Genomic DNA, 22,959 nt, shown 5'->3' with positions numbered 1-22,959 from the left:
AAAAAATGGTGGGACTTGGAGTTCGACCACGCCACCGCGGCTCCCGTGGTCATGCCGGCACACCTGCCGGCATACAAAAAGATGGCCCTCGACGCCAAGATCAGTCGTCCTGAAACTTGAGCATGTCGGCCTGCATCTTCTCGAACCACGGCCTTTTCCTTGGCGACAAGGCGTTGAGATCCACCTTCATGATCTCCACCCCGGTCATCATGCTTGCAAGAGCCACTTCTTTCGCCTTTGTCTTGGCGTTGGCGGCCTCGATCTCTAGCATCTTCGCTTGCTTCTCGGCCTCGAGCTCGAACATCTTGGCTTGCTTCTCGGCGTGAAGCTCAAGCCTCCTCCTTTGGATCTCCATGAAAGCGCTCATTTGCTCTTCTTTGAAACGCCGGCACTCCTCCTCCCTTGAGTCCTTCTTATTCATCATGCCGTCCACGCTTGCGATCAAGGCGTTGGTGGCCGCATCTCGCTTGTCCTCCTTCTTGGAGTTGGTCTTCCCCCGCGGTCGTGCCGGCTCGCCCTCCCCAACATCCTCCACGGCGCCCTTCCCCCCACGTGCCTTGAGCGCGGCATATTGTGCCTTGAACTTCTCTTCGTCCTTGATGACACGATAGCAATGGGAGAGGTTGAAGCACTTGCCATTGTGTTGAACCTTGAATGCCTCCAAAGCTTGAAATGCCTACAAAATGTTTCCATGCAAGCATATGGGCAAGTGATAGCAAATGAAGACGTAAAAAAATGATCTTGATGGCACAAAAGAGGCCGACTTGCTTGCTATCATACCATGTCTTGCACGCCGATGCCGCTCACGGGGCGAGTCTTGACGCTCTCAAGGGTGGAACAAAACTTGTTGCACTCTAGTTGGATTACCCTCCACCGCTTGGAAATGGAGACCCACCCGCGCGTGCTCACAAATGGTAGGGTGGAAACTTCTTGCGCTCATGAAACTCGTGGTGCACACCAGTCCAAAAGGTTGAATGCTTTTGCTCGGCGCCCGTCTTTGGGTCTTGTCCAATGTCTCGCCAACACTCGCATAGAAGCTTGTCCTCGGCAGCTGTGTACGCCTTCGTGTGTTTGCTCTTGCACTTCGGCTTCGGCCCGGCGGCTTGGTTGGCGAGCTCGTCGAACAAAGGCTCCACTTCGATGTCGCACTCGTCCTTTTCCTCTAGCCCATAGTCGTCCGGGAACTCATGGTCGAGGGGGAAGCCGTCCAGGTCGACGCCGACCTGATCACGCATGAAGGCCGCCTGAACGGGATCATAGCCAGCGGCCGGCGTGAACGCCCCGCGGCCGTCCTGGCTTTGCGTCTCCTCGGGATCGTAGCCAGCGCCCGGCGCACCACCCTCGAAGATGAGGTGTTGCATGTAGTCCTCGTCGACGACGGACGGCATTTCCTCGAACAGGTTGCGGGCGTCCGGGAGACCGCCGGCCGGCGTCTGTCGCGTGCGTTTCCTCGCGCCGCCGAACGACGAGCCACCGACCACCGGGATGGCGTTGAGGTCGATGGGCGTGGGCGCGGGTGTGGAAGGCGCGACCACGCTCACGTCGGGTGAGCACTCCCCGGAGAGGCGGGAGGCCTGCGGGTAGACGTGGAAGCCGGGGACCGGGTTGCAAGCCGATGCGCGGGGTGAGTCGGGCATCACCATCCGAGGAAATGCCGACGAGCCGGTGCTGGCCGCGGCGACGACGGCTTGGACGAGGTGGTGCTGCCTAGGGTTTACCCCAAGCATGTAAAGCGCCTCCCTCGTTGCAGCGCGACGCGGGCGTGGGTGAACTCCTGCTGCACGGCGGCGGCAGCGGCCTCATCCCTCGCGTCTGCGGCGTGCCTCCGGCCCTTCCTCTTGGCCGACTTCCTTGCCCGTTGTTCGGGCGTCAGCGCCTTCTTCGGCTTGATCGCCGCGGCGGTCTTGCGCGGGCACGAGGCTTGCCTTTCCCGGAGGGGGCGACGGCGCCGGACGAGGTGAAGGAGGCGAGGCCGCCGGCGGCGTCGAGGTCGAGGTCGATGGCGTCCTTCATCGCTGGTTGGGGGCGGGGGGCGCGCGCTGGCGGGAGCGTTTTTGGGAAAATGGGGGGAAATGGTTGTGGCTGGCACCGACAGGCGGGTCCGGGAAAAGGAGTAGGCGCGCGGGCGTCCATCTCGTGTCCGCACCGACGCAAATCCGGCTAAAAAATGAGCCTGGAATGGGTCGCCCACGGACGAAAAACGGACGCGCGTCCGTTTGAGTCGGCGCGTTGGGCCGCCACTTTTGTCCGTGCCGACCCAAACGAACGCGGGCGGACGAAATAGGTCGCCTCATTGAAGTTGCTCTAATAATGTATCACAATATGTTTTCGCGTCTTTCTTGAAATGAAGAATGTTTCAGGGAAGGACTACAGTACACATGATAGAGACTAGAGAGGCTAACAGCACCGGTGAGATTAACTCTTTTGAATCAAGTAGATTATTTACGATTGATTGTTTTGTTTTGATTTTATTTGTGCTAGCTTGTGTTTTAACTATGTTCTGAAAGTGTTTTTTCGTTCGTACATCGTGTCGGGTTGCTGTCGGAGACGATAGAGAGTAGAGTTGTTTGGCGCATAATGGTTTAATTATACAATGTTTGAACCACGTCTAGTTGGCAACGCCCAACAAGATTACAACAGCTAATCACTTTTTACCATTTCATTTATTCCCACTTGATTATTTGGAAGAGGATTCCGCGTTCTATCATGAAATGGCTATTGTCAGACTTCTGTTGCGCCCGCACTTCTCTTTCCTGCCCTAGTCAAAAAGGTCTGCTAATTATCTTGCCCTGCTTTATACTTCATATGTTTCTAAATATAAGTCTTTTTAGAGATTTCAATGGATACATGTAGTATATAGACATAGTTTAGAGTGTAGATTCACTAATTTTGCTCTGTATGTAGTTTATATTAAAATCTCTAAAAATACTTATATTTAGGATAGAAAGCAAAGGATAGTCTCCTTTCATCGTGTACAAAATCGGCCGAGGTGAGTAGGTGACTGATTTACTGCTTGGTTGCACTTCAAATTTACTGTCGACGCAAAACCAACCGTGCAAATGAAAATCATCATCTACCAAAATGAAAAATCAACATTGCAAAAGAAAAGAGTGCCCTAACTCTGGGTTCGCTGCTTTGTTTGTCAATTCCAAAATGAAGGATAGACTGCCTTCATAATCATTGCCGCACTAGATTGGAAACTGAAAAGTGAAGAAAAATAAGGTACTAGACTGAGTGAAACTGAATGACCATAGCTATATATACTCAAATATGATATATGTGAAAATACTGAGAATAAGGCCGTCACCATGCAAGCTCACAACTGAATAAAAAGAAACTGAATAATGAAAAAATTGACTGTAAAATAAGACAAATATAAATAAACTCTCGGTATTGATAGACTGAACAACGATACAAGCTCACAGACTAAGTAGGAACAGAAGCCATGGAGAAACTGTAAGCAAACAACACATAGCTTCCAAACCTTCTTGTGATCTCAGTACACACACCTAACATAAACATAGGACGCACAAGAAATGCACCTGAGCAAAGCACCAACACATCAGATTAGCTAACCAAATGTCTTAAACTAGTCACACTGCACTCCAATTCCACACACTGTTTGGGCAGCTGAGCTAAGGAGTCTAGTACTCTAGTCCTCACCGGAGTAGTCAGATTCGCTCGGCTCCGATGCATCTTCATCCTCGGACTCCTCATCGTCGCTACTGGAATCCATGTAGACTGTTATCACCTTCCGCTCCCAAAATCGATGTAGACTGTTGTCATCTAGTACTATACATGTACTATGTACTATACGGAAGGTGACAACGGTCTACATAGATCATTATATAAACCTAGCAAGATGGAATCTAATTTTGTAGAGCTCGACACGGGGAATCCAACGGTGAAAACGGTTCAAGATTTGAACTCACGGTTTAAGAGATAAAACTTTTGAATAAACAGATCTACGAAAAAAAAAAATTACAGGTTACGACAAGTGACACACCTGGGAAGTTGGGAATAAACTTTGCAAAGAGTGTTCCCTAATTAGTGATTTCTGTCGTGTCCAGCAAGCGGCACGCTAGGGGTCGTGCCTGGGCCTGGAAGCGAGGCATACGGGCTCGGCATGGCACGACCTGTTATTATTATTATTATTATTATTATATATGACCTAAAACAACCCAATAAACCTAAAAATATAGCACAACAGGCTAAACAGCATGCGGCCCAGACATGCCACGGCCGGCAGCCCATTTACTAAATGTGTTGCGCCAAGGCCAACCCATTTACTAAATGTGTTGTGCCAGGGAGCAAGGCACGCGGGTCGGCACGACACGACCTATGTAGTAAACGTGCATGTGTGGGCCGTGTCATGCCAGGCACGATTAGCACGGCCCAGGGAGTGTCGTGTCGTGCTGGCCCATTTGGCCAGCTCTGCGCGAGCCCGATGCATCTGGGTTCGGGTTTAGGGTCCTTAGGGCCTTGTTTAGTCAAGGATTAATCCATGTGGATTAGCCCGAGCCACCCGGGCCATCCTAGGCAGACTGTTGCACGTGGATTGAAATTTAGCTATTTGGTTTGGATTAAGGCGGGGAAAGCCCGGGACCTCGGATCGAACCTAGCACCTCCCGGTGGTGAACCTCGTCGCTTGCCATTGGATGTTCCTGAGCTTTGGTGTCGATATAGGTAGCGCGGTGTATATGAACTACAAGTTGTGACAGATATAAACATTTCCTTGCAATTTTAAATGTGATTTTCTTAAAACAAAAATATTTTTGAAAGCTAAACATTTTAAAATTTGTGATTTCTTTAAAAGAAACTAAAAAATAAAAAATAGGAAAAACAATTGAAATTACGAACAATATTTTGAAAACACGGATATTTTCTGGAATTCCCCAAACAATTTATGAATTTCCGATTTTTTGTGAAAACGTGACCGTTTTCTGAATTTGTAGGTAAATTTCAAAAATGAGAACACTTTTTTGAATTTACAAAAATAAAATAAAATGCAAACACTTTTTGAAATTCTTTTTTTAATATCGAACATTTTTTAAAGTAAGCAAATAGGTTTTGAATTTCTGAAAAAATATCGAAAATTCTAAACAAAAGTTGAAAACAAGAACATTTTTTGGAAATTTTATCAAATCTAAAAAATTAAAAATATTTTTTATATCTATGAACATTTTTTGAAAAGGAAAAGTAAACTTGAAAAAAATTAAAAAGGAAAAATAAAAGAAACAGAAAAAATAAAAATCAAATGGGTCGGCCCAGTCGCGGGCGCCCTGTGCGAAGCCCCGACAATTTTCTGCATCGTGCGGCAAATAGGGGTATTGGAGGTCCCGCAGACTAGGAAGTCTCATGATTTTCTATTGAGCGAGGCCACAGAGCCGAACCAAGTAGAATGGGCCGTCTCACTCGCGTCTTCGCCTCCTCCCCGACCCACCGACCCGGCGGCGGCCCCCACCCATTCCGGCGACCGCACCATGGCCCCACGGCCGGAGCTGATGGACGAGCTCGTCGGCGAGGTCCTCCACCTCCTTCCTCCTTCCGAGCCCGAGCACCTCTTCCGCGCCGCCCTCGTCTGCAAGTCGTGGCTCCGCGTCGTCTGCGACCCCTCCTTCCGCCGCCGCTACCGCGCCTTCCACGGAGCCCCTCCCCTCCTCGGCCTCCTCCAGAGGTTCCAGGTCCTCCAAGAAAGGCCCGCGCCCCGCTTCACCTCCACCACGTCGATGCCGGACTTCCCCTACCCGGGCTCCGACGGCCAGGGCAAGCACCCCGTCCCCCTCGACTGCCGCCACGGCCGCGTGCTCATCCACATGGTGCAGGACGAGGGCCTGGTCTTCGTCGTCTCGGACCCCGTCACGGGCGACCGGCACGTCCTACCTGCGCCGGGCATCGTCTGGCTCATCTGCACCGCCGCGGTCTTCTGCGCCGCCGATGGCTGCCAGCATCTCGACTGCCAAGGCGGCCCCTTCCGCGTGGCCTTCCTGGCCACCGACGACGCCGGCCGCCAGGTTAAGGCGAGCGTGTACTCGTCGGTGACAGGCGAGTGGAGTGCGCCAGTGTCTCTTGACGATGGCTGCGACCTGCGAGTGCTACGCCCAGCACATGCGAGACGACATTGCAGAAAACCTCTACCACCTGCCCTATGTCATGCCCCGGCGAATAGCTGTCATTGGAGATGAAGTCTACTTCACACTTCGGTCCGCTCACAAAATCGTCAAGTACAACCTGCCAAACAACTGCCTATCCATGATTAACCCGCCGCCACACACTAGGAGCCCAATTGCTCTCATGGTGATGGAGGACAGTTCGCTGGGGTTTGCCTGCACTGAGAGTTCTACTCTTTATCTGTGGTCAAGGAAGGTGAATTCAGAAGCAGCTGCTGAATGGGTAAAATGCAGGAGCATCGAGCTGGAGACAATTGTGCCCGTCGTGGATCCAGATTACCAACCATTTGTGGTTGGTTCCGCAGAGGGTGTGGGTGTCATCTTCATCAACACAGATGCTGGCTTATTCACTCTAGAGCTCAAGTCAGGGCGAGTCAGGAAGGTTGACGAGCCCGCACACTACTTTAGCGTCCTGCCCTACATGAGCTTCTACACTCCAGGTATTGCTGCTAGACCTTGCTTCTTGTCTATTGTCTTGCATTTTCGTTACGGCTTCTGTATGTTTGCTTATTTAGCTGGTTGTGGTTTGTGAATAATTAGTCGTAATGAAAGTAATATATGTTTGTTATATGTATATTCACATATGAATCTTGCCAAGGACAATTCTCTGTGATAGAGAAAACTTAATATATGACGCTGGAAAACATAATGTGGTTTATGATATGAGATTTTGACATGTGAAGGACCATGACCATGCATTGGTCGAATTGCTAAATATGTACACAATTCACAAACATGTTGGTCTCGTACTATCCTGTTACCTTCCGTCAGACTTTCTTATAAATAACCATCTCTTATTTTGTGGCATAGCTGAAGGTCACATCTCAAACCCAGTGTTGTAACCATTGGAACTGGTGCTAGCATATAGCTCACCAAAGTAAAATGCTGACTTGGAGTTTGTTATGAGTTTTGTACATGATATATTTTATATCATGGCACATTGTTATCGTTAATACGGATTAACTGATCAAAGTGTGCTGCTGGTTTCTTTCAGAGCTGCTACTATTAAGTGTGAAGTCGTTTATTCTCTGTTCAGCAGTTTACTTACAAATTGTGCAAGTCCTTACAATTAATTGATGTTGTCTTGTTGAATTCGTCCTCGTCATAATGTCAAAAGGTTGTATTTCAGATTAATACGTGAGGCATATTTCATCTACTGTTTGCCTAATTCCTGCCTCAGCTACTTGGAACAGAGAAATTATGTGTAATCTATGTCGTCTCCCTTTCATGAAATTTTAGTATAATGTTGATCTTGTCTTTCAAAGGTAGCAGTACCAGACTTCTTGGAAAAACAATTGGTGGGCAAGGAACTTAGTTTCACCACAAAGCGTTTAGCATTTGTAAATAGATTCTAACAGGTGTGGAACTCGGATGTTTTTCACTTTTACTAAAAACTTGGAAATTGATGTTGGGATGTCCTGTCATAAAATAAGTCACCTCTTGTTTCTGTAGCCATTTTCAAATTGTGGACTCGGGTCCGGTATTCTTCTGTGCTATTACATGCAACATTACCCCTGGAATAAAATGTCTCTTTTTTGCTACTGCTGTTGATTGGTCAAATAGTTGGTGAAGCATGAAGTGCATCCTTGGTTCAAATAGAGATTGCTAAGTATTTAGTCAACCTTGGTTAAAAAAGAGATTGCTAATATTTATTCAGCCTTGTTGGTATTGCATTATCACTTTACATTGCTTCACATTTTTCGTTAAGATGCATTAAATTACTTTCTGGTATAGCTGAAGCTCACATGTCCAATGCAGTCTTGTAACCTCTGGAACTAGTTGTACATACAGCCGCACATCAAATTACAAATTCTGAGATGTACAGTTGGTTACGAGTTTTCTGCTTGGTGTTTTTTTTCAGATCGTGGCATATTGTTGGCGCTATCGAAGACCCACTGATCTCTGATGTGCCGCTCAATAGTGATGAATTGCAAATGGGCAAACCCATCATCTTTAGTCTGCTGCCGTCGGCTTCTTCCAAGCTACTAATACCAGGTTGTGTTTTGTTTCTGTTGAGGAGTTTAAGCATGAAGGGTGGAAGTCAATTGTTATGCAGTTTAAGCGTGAATCGTGCAAGCTACCATGTTTGTTGACTGTGGTTCTCATGTCGAATTCGTCCTGACAACGTCAGAGCACGAACTGTATTGCTGTTTAGCATATAGGCGTACTTCTGTTGCTGTTTGCTTAAATGCTTGAGTCAGCTACATGAAACCTAGAAAGCTCTGCGCCATTTCCATTTTCTGGAAAAAAAATGTAATGGCACGCAATGTTTTCCTTGTCTTGGAAAATGCCGTCAACTAGGCACTAGCAGGGCAAGGGTTTTTCCTCGACACAATTGCTCTTCATTCGTTTTGGTAAACAGTGTGGTTCAGAATGCATTGAAATGCGCTCTGGGCTATGCTGATACGCTGAGCACCAACACCACCATGGTGATTTTCAAAAGGGATTTACTTCGCTAGAAGTCAATCGTGTGTTTTGTTGTGTTTGGAGGACATAATAATCAACAGGCTCCATGGGCACTGCCTTCATAATCGTTGCCACAATATGAATGAGCGCTGCAAGGCTCCATGGGCAAAATTTTAAAGAAACCGGTGAAGTGCTCAACTGAAATATAATGCGGAACTAAGAAACTGAGGTACTAGACTGAATGAAACTGAATGACCATATCTACATGTACTCAATCCCACGTAAAGGAAAAATATGATGTGTGGAAATACTGAGAATAAGGCCGTCGCAATGCAAGCTCACAACTGAATAACAAGAAACTGGAATGATGAAAAAATTGACTGTAGAATAAGACAGATACAAACAAACTCTTAGACTGAACAACGATACAAGCTCACAGACTAAGTAGGAACAGAAGCCATGGAGAAACTGTAAGCAACAACACGTAGCTTCCAAACCTTCTTGTGACATCAGTACACACATCTAACATAAACATAAGACGCACAAGAAATGCACCTGAGCAAAGCACCAACACATGAGATCAGCTAACCAAATGTCTTAGAAACCAGTCACACTGCACTCCAATTCCACACACTGTTTGGAGCAGCTGAGCCAACGAGTCTAGTACTCTAGTCCTCACCGGAGTAGTCAGATTCGCTCGGCTCCGACGCATCTTCATCCTCGGACTCATCATCTTCGCTCCCAGAATCCGCGTAGACTACCGTCACCTTCCTCTCCCTTACTGTCCTTCTCGGTGCAACCGGCTCAGCAGAGCTGCCGGAAGGAGGAGCCTCGGCATCTTCTGCCCCTGTTGAAGCGCTCGCCGCTCTCTGCAGAAGCGAGCCGCTCTTCTTGTTGAAGGGGGAGGACCTGATCCTGCGGACCTTCTTCTCAGGGGAAGGAGCGCTGAGGTTGCTGTCATCAGTAGGCTTGAGTATTTCCTCCATCACTTTCTGCTTCATGACTTTGCTCTGAGCCGGCGCCCTCTTCCTGATGGTGGTAGCCTTCGGCTTCTCAGCAGCAGGCTTTCTTCCCTTGGTCTTCTTCTCAAGTTCCATGGAAGACTCCCCACCCTCGCTCTCATGGTGGGGCTCTGCCATGTCTTCGTCATCGGACTCAGCTAGGGATGACATGGCCTTCTTCGCTGCGCCTCTCTTGCTTGGTCCGTTCCTCCCTTTCTTTGCCTTCTGCTGTTCTTCTGTTTCCATGGCTGCACAAGTGATTACGCCATCAGCTTATAAACTTCTAAAATATGGACATCTTATGTTCACAAACGCAACATTATGTCAGTGGCCATTACCACTAGGTTCTGGAGAGGAGTCGTCAAGATTATAAGCGGCCAGACGGTCTTTGAGATGAGCCACTTCGTCGTCCTCTTCATCTTTCACCGGTGCACTTGCCTATGAAATTGTTACATTGACTTGTTATAAAGCAGCAAATAAACTATGCCACGCAGAGTGAGACAAGGTTTGATCGAGGAACCAACCTTCTTGGGTGCTGGTTTCTTCTTTTGCGCTGCAGGTTTCGGATTCGGTGGTTCAAAATCTTCATCGTCGCTCCCAGCCAAATTTGCCTTGAAAATTTTGATTGTTTTATCAGTGAAGGGCAACCAGGTATTGCAACTCAAGAAATGTATCAGTTGTGTTACTCTGTACCTTCTGAGACTTGGCCGCAGCCTTCTTAGGCTGTCTCTTGGGTGCTGCATTAGATTCCTTCGCGTTTTTGGCGCGCTTGCGTGATCTGTCATTCTGCTCAGCTTCAAGTTTTGCATCAAGCACCTGTATCAAAGTCAATGAGTGAGAAGAGCAGTGAAACACATGACGCCGAGCAAAACCTGCTCAAGAGGAAAAAGAAAACATAACAATAGAGAGAAACACTGCTTACATCCAGTTCCTTCTCAAGAGCATCAAGGTCTCTCAGCCAAAGAGTATTTGGCTCTGTATTACTCAGGATATTCAGATCTTCATCTACCTTATCCTGCTGCGCGATGAGCTCCTTCACCTTCTCCATAGTCAAGGTACCAATAGACATTGCGAGAAGATACTCATAATCACTTGCTGCTGCCTCAACAGGACCCTCATCATTTTCTTCATCTACTTCTGTAGATCCTACAGCAACTGGCTCAGCCGTGGGTTTTTTCTTTGGGAAAGGATCATATTTCTTCTGCTTCAGCTCCAGGAATAGCTCTGCCCTCTTCCTGTTATTGACTATGATGTCCCCAGAAATAACAGCAAGAATAAACCTAACTTTGTTCTTATACTTGAGCAACTCAATCCCCATGTTTTCCAACATTACTTTCTGCACAGCATATGTTAGTTAGTTAGTACAGTAGTTTGCAAATGAACAGCCAAAGGAAAAGGTTAATATGTACCTTTCGTCTGACATAGAAGTCGAGCCTCAAATCAAAGAACTCTTTAAGTACTGTAAAGTTAACATAATATCAGGGGCAAAACCACACGAAAAAGGACTTGTAACTATAATACAGGTCCGTGTTGTTAGAGATACTCACCGTCCTCTGGGGTGTCATATTTTCGGATTTTACCATTTGAGTCAAATAAGTGCATGTTTGTTGTTCCTATTGTGGTAGTCAGCTTGAATTTCTTCTCAAGGCCTTCTTGCTTGGCTATATTCATGTTTTGCTCTGTCAGGATAAGCTCAAAATCTACATCCGCATGATCACACTGCGACCTTATTTCCTGTAAATTGATTCAGTTGAAGAAAGTCAAAACATCTGAAACCCCAAGAGAATGAACTATTTGTACTATGAACTACAGTACCTCTAACAATGGTGGTTCCTTGCTCTTTTCCTTCTCCTTTTCCTTGTCCTTATCCTTTTCCTTCTTCTTGTCCTTGTTCTTGTCCTTGCTCTTTTCCTTTTCCTTAATAGGAATAGGACACATGGATTCAAGAAATTCTTTGTAATCTGTAGTCCAGCGGCGGACGGGAAGCTCAGTAATTTTAAGCCTGGTGTCAGCAACTTCCTCTATAACACCAGTGATGGTATATGTCACACCAGTTGCCTTTGAACTTGTCTCCTTCAAAGAGCCCTGTCAGGTGATGAACAAAATTTTGCATCAAAATCATTTGTTGCATTAAAACAGTCAAACCTATGTAACAGAAATATGCTAGTAAAAGCATTGCGCCGACCTTGAACCCCCTGTACCAAGGAACCATTGGTACGATAGTCTCGTTATTTAGCAACCTTTTCAGATTAGCAATAATGTCTCTTGGATTGTAGTTTGGGACATAGGTGCTCCACCCAGTGCCAATGCCTTCACTTCCATTGACCAAAACCATGGGAATGATTGGCATATACCTGAACATAATGTGGCATATTTTAGGTACACAAAAATAAATTGAATTGCAATCATAATTGGCAGGATGAATGTTTGAAGAGATAATATATATATTACCAACTGGGTTCAATTGACTGCCCATCTTCATTCAAATAGTTCAGAAGAACATCATCATCCTTTGGGAAAATTAAGCGGGTGATAGGTTGTAATCTGGTGAAGATGTACCTAGCACTAGCAGCATCTTTGCCCCCCTGAAATGAATGTTAGCAAGCAAAGAAGCATGAGAACCCGTTACAAACAGAGTCATATTGTACTTGGCTTTAACAAAAGCTAACCCACCGCATTCCTGGTACCAAACTGGCCACGGGGCTCCAAAAGATTGATATTATTGCTGCCAACAAAATCCTGAGCCATTCCTATAATTGTGCTTGCTAGACTCTGCTCACCATGGTGGTATGCTGAGTGTTCTGACACATAACCAATAAACTGTGCCACCTGTAGCCAATAAAGGTAACAAATTAAGGAATATGCATGATGATTCCAATACACAAATTCAAAAGCTCTTTGGCGAACCTTTGATTCTTTAACCAAATTCTTCTTGAACGAGCAAAACAAAATCTTCCTCTGTCCTGGTTTAAAGCCATCGACCATTGAAGGTATTGACCGTTCAAGGTCTGCCATCGAGAAGAGAATCAGCTCTTTGTTGATAAAATCACTGTACTTGATGCGTTTCTCCCGTTGGTCAAGGCAAGTTCCAGGCTGCAATATGGTTTGTGTGTTACTATTGATACAGAATAAGGGACTTGTTTCAAACTGGGAAATGATGCAAATATTAAACCTGATAGTTGGTCAGCCAGTCCTTTCTCTCAGCAATCTTTTTCTTGCTGAATGCTAACTCAATAGCCTCACCATCTTCTTTGTCATCTGCCCAGACAAAATCTTTCTTGTGATGGGTAATATCTTCAAAGTAATCCCGACCTTCTTGAGCTGTGCTGGTTCCCAGCCCCTGTACAAGTCAAAACTCTATCAAGACCAAAAATAACTACAGCCATCTTTGTTATAGCCCCTTCCAGTAAAAATAAGGGGGGAAACACCAAATTTGGCGAAACCATGCAAGAACTGAATGAGGGGCAAAAGGCACACCTTGTAGTACTTTATAGTCCACGAACTTGCATTTCCACCTAAGCTCTCTTTCCATGCTTCATAGTCTGGCATAGAGTAAAATGCCTTGACAGCTTTGCCCTTGGTTGCCTGGAGAAATTAACAAAAGCATTATTTTTTACTGGAGTGACAATACCAATTTGATCTGGCAGGGAGAAATATAAAAAAAAAACTGAATGGTAAATATTAGGATTTAATATGTATTAATGTCTACCTTAACACACAAAAATACATTTGACAACGACCAAAAGACTTGCCTACCTTGATAATTGGAGTGATGAACTCAACCAAGAAAGAAGGAACTTTGAGGAGAGATGGCCACTCTTTGTGAATGAAATTGATCAGCAACCCTTTGATGTGGGAACCATCATGGTCCTGAAATTTCATCAGTTCAATGTAAGCCAAGAAACAACTTCACTTTGACTAATTGAGATAAATTGGAGACGTTGTCAGGCAAACCTGATCTGTCATTATCATGAGGTGGCCGTATCTCAAGCCCTTCGTACTATCGTACTTCTTTTCATGCTGCAGACCTAATATTTTCTTTATATTCTGGATCTCTGCATTCTCCATGAGCTGCTTATGGCTTGCTTCTCTCACATTTAATAATTTACCCCTGAGAGGAAACACGCCATAGTGGTCCCTTCCTACTACACCTATACCAGCCATCTGCAGAGAAAACAGGCTGAACTCTTCAGTATGACAGTGAAACTGTATGCTATGGCATTTAATAGGTTCGTGTTACTCACTGCTAGAGCCTTTGCTGAATCTCCCTCGGTAAGGATCAAGGTGCACTTGTCAGAGTTCTTCCCACCAGCGTCATTTGCATCCTCCAGCTTAGGGATGCCAACAATACTTGTCTTCTTGGTTCCATCAGTCTTCTTCAGTTCCTTGTTTAGTTTGAACTCGGCCCAAGAAAGGAGATTGCTAACAACACCCGAGCCAGAGACTGCAATTGTAAGAAGTGAACAGTATCATTAGTGGTGCAGCCACAATGGACAAATCAAGGATAGCAAAGTTAACTCATCACATACCCTTCTTAAGGAACTCTTCAGAGAGCTCGCATGTGGACCCAAAGCTTGCTTGACGAGTCGTCAAGGTCTCTTTGGTCTGTGAATCAAATGCAGGGTTGTCAATGAGCGCATTAACAAATACCCATAGGTAGCCCTTCACTGTATGCAACTTCATGTTAGCCTGCTTGTTCTTCTTGTTCACAACGCCCATCACATGGCTGGCAATTTGGTTCGCGACGTAGTCAACGTGAGTTCCACCTCTTATGGTTGCAATTCCGTTTACAAAACTGACCTGCAATCCAAACAAAATGTCTGAGGCATAACTACAACAACACACTACAATGGAGCTTCACAGGAAACTAGCCCACACTCACCTGCTGGAACTGGCCTTCACTTAGACTCACACACACCTCCCAACGATCATTTACCTTCTGGTAAATTCTGAAAGGAAGACAAATTTGAACATCAGATATAGTGCTTGTCAGAGCTTTCCGTGGACAGGCTCAAACTGGTAAGAGAAAAACTATGTAAAACCTTGGTAGCTCGATGCCTTCTTTGGAAGCAGAGTCGATATACAGTTGCACATAATCTGAGAATCCTTTTACTCCCACCCTCTCGCCGTTCAACTCAACCTTCACCGTTTTGCCAAGGGTGCCTGCCATATCAACTACTCGCTTCATCATGAGTGCCACCACATCAGCTTCGAGCTCGGTCATGTTGAACTTTGCAAGGTCAGGCTTGAAGGTAACTTTGGTCCAGTTCTCTGACTGCTTGCACTTCTTAATCTCAGGCTCCGACTTCTTCCCCATGTTATCAGAGAAAACCTGCACATGCATTTAAGGAGGAATGTCACGATGTATCATGCGCTTGGTAATTAGGGTGGCTGTGCCTAAAGAACTTTCAGGAGACATTAGTTAATGTACAACTACTGGGTGTACCAATCCTGCAGTTAATAGTGAGTGTACAGACTACAACCCTGGTAGTTAGTTTAAATTAACTATGTGTCTTCGTAGTAGTTTTAAACTGATGTGCATATTCATGGTAAACCATACTGAGCAATGCTATAAACTATCAAAGGAAACAAGATTCGGATTAGTAATAATTAAGATCAATGACATAGGACTTAGATGTGCAATACTTATGGCACATCTAGATGTGCTTCAACAAAACTGTTAAGAAAAAGGGTGTGTCTAGGGCACATCTAGATGTGCTCTAGTTATTGCACATCTAAGTGAGTGAATCATGCATAAAGAGGAAAAGGAAAAAGAAAAAAAAATATCCACACGAATCTCAACGTAAGATCAATGACATAGGAATTAGATGTGAAAAACGTATGCAAGCAGGTTCTACAGACGAGAAACTTTGAACCAACCCTGCAGAATCTCCAGCCGTTTGCCCAATTAAACAACACACACAGGAACAACGGTCTCGCGCTCCAATACCACCAGATTCTCAACTCTAGATGCCTCCAGATCTAACTAATCCAGCCCCAAACACTAATCCAGCCCCAGATTAAGAACAACGATCACAACCAGGCGCGCCTCGTTAGTCACATGGCACATCGATTCGCCAGATGCCTCCAGATCTAACCAATCCAGCCCCAAACACCGACCCGAAAACCAGAACATCAGCCGTAAAACGGTCACGGGGTCCACGACTGTCTTACCTGACGGTACCTCTTCTGCCGGCGCCCATCGGCGGTCTCGATGACGAACTCGGTGGAGAAGATGTTGGCGAGCTTGGCGCCGTAGCCGTTCCTGCCGCCGGTGGTCTTGCGCTCGTTGTCGTCGTAGTTGCTGCTGGTGAGGAGGTGGCCGAAGATGAGCTCGGGCACGTAGACGCCCTCCTCCTGGTGGATCTCGACGGGCACGCCGTCCCCGTTGTTGTAGATGGAGATGCAGCAGCCGCCGACGTCGATGTCGACCTTGAGGGAGTCCATGGAGGGGTCGCGCTGCTTGTTGTCCGCAGCGTTGACGAGGATCTCGTCGAAGATCTTGTAGAGGCCGGGGACGTAGGCGACGGGGCGGTGCACCATGGCGCCGCCCTCGTAGACCCAGAGCGGCTGCGTGTGCTTCTGCACCGAGCCGACGTAGGTGTCCGGGCGCAGCAGGATGTGCTCCAGCTGCGTCTTCTTCTGGTAGGTCTCCTCGATGGTCTTCCCCCCGGCGGCGTCCCCCGCGGCGGAGTTGTGCGAGGAGCTGGACTTGAGCGGGGGCTTCTTCGCGGCGGGCGCCATGGCGGCGTGCGCGCGCCGAGGCGGCGTGCGCGCTGGCTAGCGGCTGGGGATTTGGGTGTGGGGGGCTGAGGTAGTGTGCGCGCTAGCTGGTGGCTGGGGTTTGGGTTTGGGTGTGGGGGATTGCGGGGTTGGGGGTGGAAGTGGTGGTCTGGCCGGGGAAGGGGATGGTGTAGGGAACGGTCGAGGAGTTTGAATTTTGGGAGCGGGGGTCGCGCGGGACAATGGGCGGTGGAAAGCGAATTCGAGAGGCTTCCCGCTGGTGTGGCCCGCGTGCAGAGAGAGGAGGGGAAAATGTGGAGCGGGAGGGAGGGAGGGGAGCTCCCCGCCGCACCCACTCGTGGAAGGGAAAAGACCGCGCCGGGTCGAGCCCGGGCAGCCAAGGGGAAATGTTGAGCGCAAGGGAAAATAATGGCTGGCTTTAAAAAAAATCACGAAGTATTTTTTTCTAGAGAAAATGATGAAGTAGTTAATCCTATGAACAATCGCATATGCTCACTTATTCCTATGAACTAGTCTAAAAAAAATGTATTCTTATGAACGCACGTACGGACACTCTGTCCTATGAACACCTTCGAGATACGTAGCCGACACAATATTTTGAAATTGATAGTTAACGAAAACGTCTCCTCCCACTAAACGAACACCATCGAAAAGGCTGAAAGAAATCCAAAAAAATACGATCACCGGTGTCAAGCCTAAAAGAGTGGCTGGTTGTATAACACTTTTTTTTATTTATTAGTGATCTCACAAATGCTTGAGGCACATACGGCAATGTTTGAACAGTGCCTAGTTGGCAACTGAAAGTGTTAATTGTCAATCAGAGGGGGGTGAATAGGCGATTTTTATGAAATCCTTCAAAACACGAGGTCTTTGAAGACAAAATGTTGGAATGAACCTATATGATATGCAGCGGAAAATGAACTATACTAGACAAGTCATAGTCAAGTAAGCAATATAGTAAAAGCACGAAGACTAACAGCAGATAGGTAGTATGGATCAGAATGGAATACAGTATGAAGCCAAATGGGTAATAGTCTTCGCACCGTAAAGTCAAACAAACACTACTAGGAAAATGCTTATAGGTAGGAGTTTATCAGTAGCGCCTGTTTCTGACCCCATGCTACTGGTATTTACCAGTAGCGCTGGGTAGAAAACACGCTACTACTATTAAATAACAGCACCATTTGTTAGCTTGGGCCGCGCTGTTGTTACATGGGCCGCATGGCAAAAACGGTAGCCCACTTACCTGTAGCGTTTGTTTCGAACGGGCGCTACAGCTGGTGGGCTTAGCAGTAGCGCCGGCCTCTACCCAGCGCTACTACTAGGGGAAAAGAAAACCTGCCCGAGCGCCCCCCGCACCCCCCTCACTCTCACAATCGATCCCCTCCGACGACGACGCCGCGGTTAGGGTTCCTCCCCGGCCGCCTCACCCCCGTCGACGGCGCCGTGCGCCACCACCATGCGCGGTTGCCTCTCGCCTCCTCCGACGCTCCAACCCCGTAAGTCCCCCTCGATCTCCTCCTCCCTGCGCGCGCCACCACTAGCTAGGCTCCAATCGATTCGTCGCGGCGGCTCACCATGTTTTGGGATTTTGCGTGGGGGAAAGGGATTTAGGGATTGCACGGTGACTCCGCGCTTCGATGCGACGTGTTCCAGGCTTGTTTCCTCGCGTGATTGGGGAGAGAGTAGAGAGAGAGGGGTTAGGTGAGACAAGTAGAGGCTTTTTGTTGCTCACCAAAACTTGGGTTTCAATTCTTGATTAGCAGTTTAGCAAATATAATTGAAACTTGGGTTTCAATTCTTGGCTGTTGTCCCTGGAGCAGTGGCGGCGGCGGTGCCTGGTGTTCTAGGGTTTAGAGAGGGGTTCTTTCCTGACACTAGGGTTATGTCGTGAATGCTCCTCCTTTCATCTGAATGATGTTGATTGTGCCAGTTCTTCTTAAATGTCTAAATGTTTGTATCCTCGTGATGAGCTACCCTATGTGTGAATTTGATCCACTAGCTTCTTTGTTGATGCATATAAAGATATGACCAAGAAGCCCTCACTGTTATGTGGTTTCATGGAAAAATCAATGCTTGATTCGATACTCTTTCAGGTTGAAGAGAGTGTATGTATGTGGTGATGCTCAAATTGTCAAGTTGTTATGGTGCGCATTTGAATATATGCTAACACCCGTTTCGAAAAAATGCTAACGGATATGTCTCATGTCTCTGTTTTCTTGAATGAGAAAACTGACTTTGTTGTGTTAATTAGGACAGGTTGATGCTATCTTTTGTCTGTGTGTGCGATTGTTCTTCCCTTGTATTACCTCTTAGTCTGGTGCTTATATTTTGTAGTAGAAAATGTTTGTGACGCCCCCGATTTAATCGTACACTAATCATGCACGCAATTGTGTACGATCAAGATCAGGGACTCACGGGAAGATATCACAACACAACTCTAAAACATAAATAAGTCATACAAGCATCATAATACAAGCCAGGGGCCTCGAGGGCTCGAATACAAGTGCTCGATCATAGACGAGTCAGCGGAAGCAACAATATCTGAGTACAGACATAAGTTAAACAGGGTGCCATAAGATGGCTAGCACAAACTGGGATACAGATCGAAAGAGGCGCAGGCCTCCTGCCTGGGATCCTCCTAAACTACTCCAGGTCGTCGTCAGCGGGCTGCACGTAGTAGTAGGCACCTCCGGTGTAGTAGGGGTCGTCGTTGTCGGTGGCGTCTAGCTTCAGGGCTCCAGCATCTGGTTGCGACAACCAGAAAGAAAGGAAAAGGGGAAAAGGGGGGAAGAAAGCAACCGTGAGTACTCATCCAAAGTACTCGCAAGCAAGGAACTACACTACATATGCATGGGTATAGGTGTAAGGAGGCCATATCAGTGGACTGAACTGCAGAATGCCAGAATAAGAGGGGGATAGCTAATCCTGTCGAAGACTACGCTTCTGGCAGCCTCCGTCTTACAGCATGTAGAATAAAGTAGATTGAAGTCCTCCAAGTAGCATCTCCAAGTAGCATCTCGAGTAGCATAATCCTACCCGGCAATCCTCTCCTCGTCGCCCTGCGGAAAAGCGATCACCGGGTTGTCTGTGGAACTTGGAAGGGTGTGTTTTATTAAGTATCCGGTTCTAGTTGTCATAAGGTCAAGGTACAACTCCAAGTCGTCCTGTTACCGAAGATCACGGCTATTCGAATAGATTAACTTCCCTGCAGGGGTGCACCACATAGCCCAACACGCTCGATCCCATTTGGCCGGACACACTTTCCTGGGTCATGCCCGGCCTCGGAAGATCAACACGTCGCAGCCCCACCTAGGCACAACAGAGAGGCCAGCACGCCGGTCTAAACCTAAGCGCACAGGGGTCTGGGCCCATCGCCCATAGCACACCTGCACGTTGCGTGGGCGGCCGGAAGCAGAACTAGCCCCCTTAATACAAGAGCAGGCTTACGTTCCAATCCGGCGCGCGCCGCTCCGTCGCTGACGTCTGAAGTGCTTCGGCTGATACCACGACGTCGGGATACCCATAACTACTCCCACGTAGATGGTTAGTGCGTATAGGCTCGTAGCCAGACTCAGATCAAATACCAAGATCTCGTTAAGCGTGTTAAGTGTCCGCGAACGCCGAACAGGGCCAGGCCCACCTGTCTCCTAGGTGGTCTCAACCTGCCCTGTCGCTCCGCCACAAAGTAACAGTCGAGGGCCGTCGGGAACTCAGGCCCACCTCTACCGGGATGGAGCCACCTGTCCTTTCAGCCCCCCCGTCAGAATCACCTGCGGGTACTCAATGAGCTGACCCGACTTTAGTCACCATCTGTATAGTATGTATGTATGTAGTATATACCCGTGATCACCTCCCAAGTGATCACGGCCCGATAGTATAGCAAGGCAGAACTGACAAGAATGTAGGGCCAATGATGATAAACTAGCATCCTATACTAAGCATTTAGGATTGCAGGTAAAGTATCAACAGATGTAGCGACAATGCCAGGCTATGCATCAGAATAGGATTAACGGAAAGCAATAACATGCTAAACTACTCTAATGCAAGCAGTGTAGAGAAGAGTAGGCGATATCTGGTGATCAAGGGGGGGGCTTGCCTGGTTGCTCTGGCAAGAGAGAGGGGTCGTCAACTCCGTAGTCGAACTGGGCAGCAGCAGCGTCGGTCTCGTAGTCTACCGGAGAGAAGAGGGGGAAGAAACAATGAATACCAAGTAAACAGATGCATATCGATGCATGACATGTCAAGAAGCGATGCTAAGCGTGCCCTAACGTGGTATAAGGTGGTACTGGTCAAGGGGGAATCATCCGGGAAAGTATTCCCGGTGTTTCGTGTTTTCGGGCAGAGGAGCCGGAGGGGGAAAGTTGCGGGTTCGATAGGTTAGGGGGGTGTGGTGGACGAACGGACTGCGTATCCGGAATCGTCTCGTCGTTCTGAGCAACTTTCATGTTGAAAATATTTTAATCCGGATTACGGATTAAAAGATATGATTTTTAAAAGATTTTATTAATTTCAGGAATTTAATTAATTATTTAATTAATTTCGAAATTGCATTTATGACATCAGCATGATGTCATGCTGACATCATCAGTCAACAGGGTTGACTAAGTCAACCCGGACAGGTGGGTCCCGCATGTCATTCACTATTAACTTATTAACCTAATCAAAGTTTAACTAACCTTAGTTAATTAAGTTAATTAATGATTAGTGTTAATTAATTCAGAATTAATTAGTTTAATTAATTACCCAATTAATTTAACTAATGATTAGGGTTAATTAATCCGGAATTAACTAGATTAATTAATTGCTTAATTAATTAATTAATTAATTAATTAGCTAATTAATTTAATTCATTTCTATTTCCATTTTAGCTTCTGTTTTTATTTAAAACGTTCTTTGTTTTTGTTGTTTTTTTTTAATTTGGGGGTGGGGGTGGGGGCCCCCACGTCAGTGGCCTGAGGCCAAACGGGCGGTGGGTGCGGGCGACGCGGGCGTTGCCCGAATCGGGCACGACCCAGGGCCGCTCGGGGCGCGACCCAGGGGCGGATCGGGGGCGCCCGAGGCACGGGGCCGGCGCGGCCGAGGCCACGACGCGGCCGCCGGCGGCGAGCGACGCCGGCGAGTCGGGGAGGGCGAACGGGGTGGGGGCTCGGGCCGGGGCCGAGCGTCGTGCGCGGGGGGGGGGGGGGGACGAGGCCTCGGTCGGGGGGGCGGCGAGGCGCCGAACGGGGGGGGGGAGCGAGGGGCTCGGGGGCGCCGCTAGGGCGCCGGCGAGGGGGTCGCCGTCGGAGGGGAGGAAGGGGGAAGAGGGAGCCACGCGGTGGCCGGGCCGTTCGGGGCCACGGCGACGAGCGGGAGGGAGCCGGAGGGGGGCGTCGGTGCGGCGCGGAGGCCGGAACCGTCGCCGACGGGGGAGGGGGAAGAGAGGGGGCGAGAGGGGAGCCTCACAGGGGGAGGCAGGGGCTCGGCCGGTGGGCTCGATGGGGGGCGGGGAAGACCGTTGGGGAGGGGGTCGGGGGAGCGCGCCGGCGACGGGGCGGCGAGGCCGAGCCGCGGCGGCGGAGGCCGCGCGGGCTCGGGGGGGGGGGCGACGGAGGGGAGGGAGGGGAGCCTCCGGGCGGCGTCGGAGGAGGAGGGGAGGCCCGGGGCCGCGGTGGGCGGCGGGGGTCGGCGGCGAGGTGGGAGTGGCGCGGCGGGGTGGTCCTGTCGGGGGGGTGGTCTCCGCCCCCGATCCGATCGGGGAGAGGAGAGGGGCGAGGGGCGCGGGGGGGGGGGGGAGTGCGGTCGGTGGCTAGGGTTAGCCGCAGGGGTGGGGGGGTTATGCGGCCGGCGGCTGGGCCGGTGGGTCGGCCCATGGGGGGGGGAGGGGAATGGGCCGAAAGGGGGAGTGGGGAGGGGGCCGGCTGGCTGGGCCAGGGGGGGGGTTATCCCCCCTCTCTTTTATTTTGCTTTTCATTTATTATTTTCCTTTTCTGTTATTGGTTTATTTAAAATGCTCTGGCATTTTGTAAAAATTATTGCACCCCACCAATATTAGGTTAGTTATTTTAGAAAACCCCGGAACATTTTAGAACTTATTTTCGGAACTCGTTATCATTTGTTTTAGTTTTAAATTTTGTTTTAGGACGGGTCCGAATTAACGAGAGGTTATTTAACCGAACCGGGACGATTACTGTAGCATAACCACCCGGGCGTTACAAATCTCCTCCACTACAAGAAATCTCGTCCCGAGATTTAAGAGAGGGGCAAGGGGGAAGGTTCTGGTTACGAAATTCTAGCGAGTGTTCTCGGTCTTGGTTGCTCTTCTTGAAGAGGTCGATCCATTACATTGACATCTTCATTTCTCTGATTCAGGTCATCATGGTGATGTCGTCCTTTGCTTCCTTTGCTTCAGGATCTCCAACGTACTTACGACTAGGTAAGGGGCAGCTTGACTACGACAGAATGCTTGTGAGGGATACAACCTGGGGGTTAACCCATGAATTAGTATAAGATTATCTCTTGAGTCGAACATATCGAATACATCAAGAGTAAGGTACGAAGGTACAATAAGAGGTTCCAAGTGGATAGATAGTTGCTCGAAGTCTGAACCAGAGTGAGTAAGGGTTTCAGAGCAGCGAGAGTAAGTATTTGCGTCT

The 22,959-nt window shown here is 48.1% G+C and overlaps 2 protein-coding genes across 2 annotated transcripts; one reads left to right on the top strand and one right to left on the bottom strand.

The window, feature by feature from the left end:
* The first annotated feature begins 6,043 nt into the window (after positions 1-6,043).
* On the top strand, positions 6,044-8,257 carry LOC123056131 (uncharacterized). Its single transcript, XM_044479855.1, has 2 exons — positions 6,044-6,610; positions 8,032-8,257. The coding sequence occupies exons 1-2, from the start codon at positions 6,076-6,078 to the stop codon at positions 8,067-8,069; spliced, it is 573 nt and encodes a 190-aa protein (XP_044335790.1). The 5' UTR covers positions 6,044-6,075; the 3' UTR covers positions 8,070-8,257.
* Positions 8,258-8,925: 668 nt separating this feature from the next.
* On the bottom strand, positions 8,926-16,463 carry LOC123056120 (DNA topoisomerase 2). Its single transcript, XM_044479849.1, has 21 exons — positions 15,752-16,463; positions 14,620-14,909; positions 14,460-14,526; positions 14,107-14,377; positions 13,822-14,021; positions 13,532-13,741; positions 13,334-13,447; positions 13,055-13,162; positions 12,750-12,917; positions 12,485-12,670; positions 12,251-12,406; positions 12,029-12,162; positions 11,763-11,931; positions 11,393-11,662; positions 11,125-11,311; positions 10,987-11,036; positions 10,500-10,913; positions 10,271-10,393; positions 10,102-10,188; positions 9,916-10,015; positions 8,926-9,825 (listed from the first exon to the last, which is right to left on the bottom strand). Exons 1-21 carry the CDS (start codon positions 16,319-16,321, stop codon positions 9,245-9,247), a joined length of 4,455 nt encoding a protein of 1,484 aa, XP_044335784.1. The 5' UTR covers positions 16,322-16,463; the 3' UTR covers positions 8,926-9,244.
* Between the last annotated feature and the right edge of the window lie 6,496 nt (positions 16,464-22,959).

This window comes from Triticum aestivum, chromosome 1A, assembly GCF_018294505.1.
Source record: "Triticum aestivum cultivar Chinese Spring chromosome 1A, IWGSC CS RefSeq v2.1, whole genome shotgun sequence".
Classification (NCBI taxonomy): domain Eukaryota; kingdom Viridiplantae; phylum Streptophyta; class Magnoliopsida; order Poales; family Poaceae; genus Triticum; species Triticum aestivum.
Note: the sequence above shows the minus strand (reverse complement) of the source record. Positions and strands in the feature narration are given on the sequence as shown.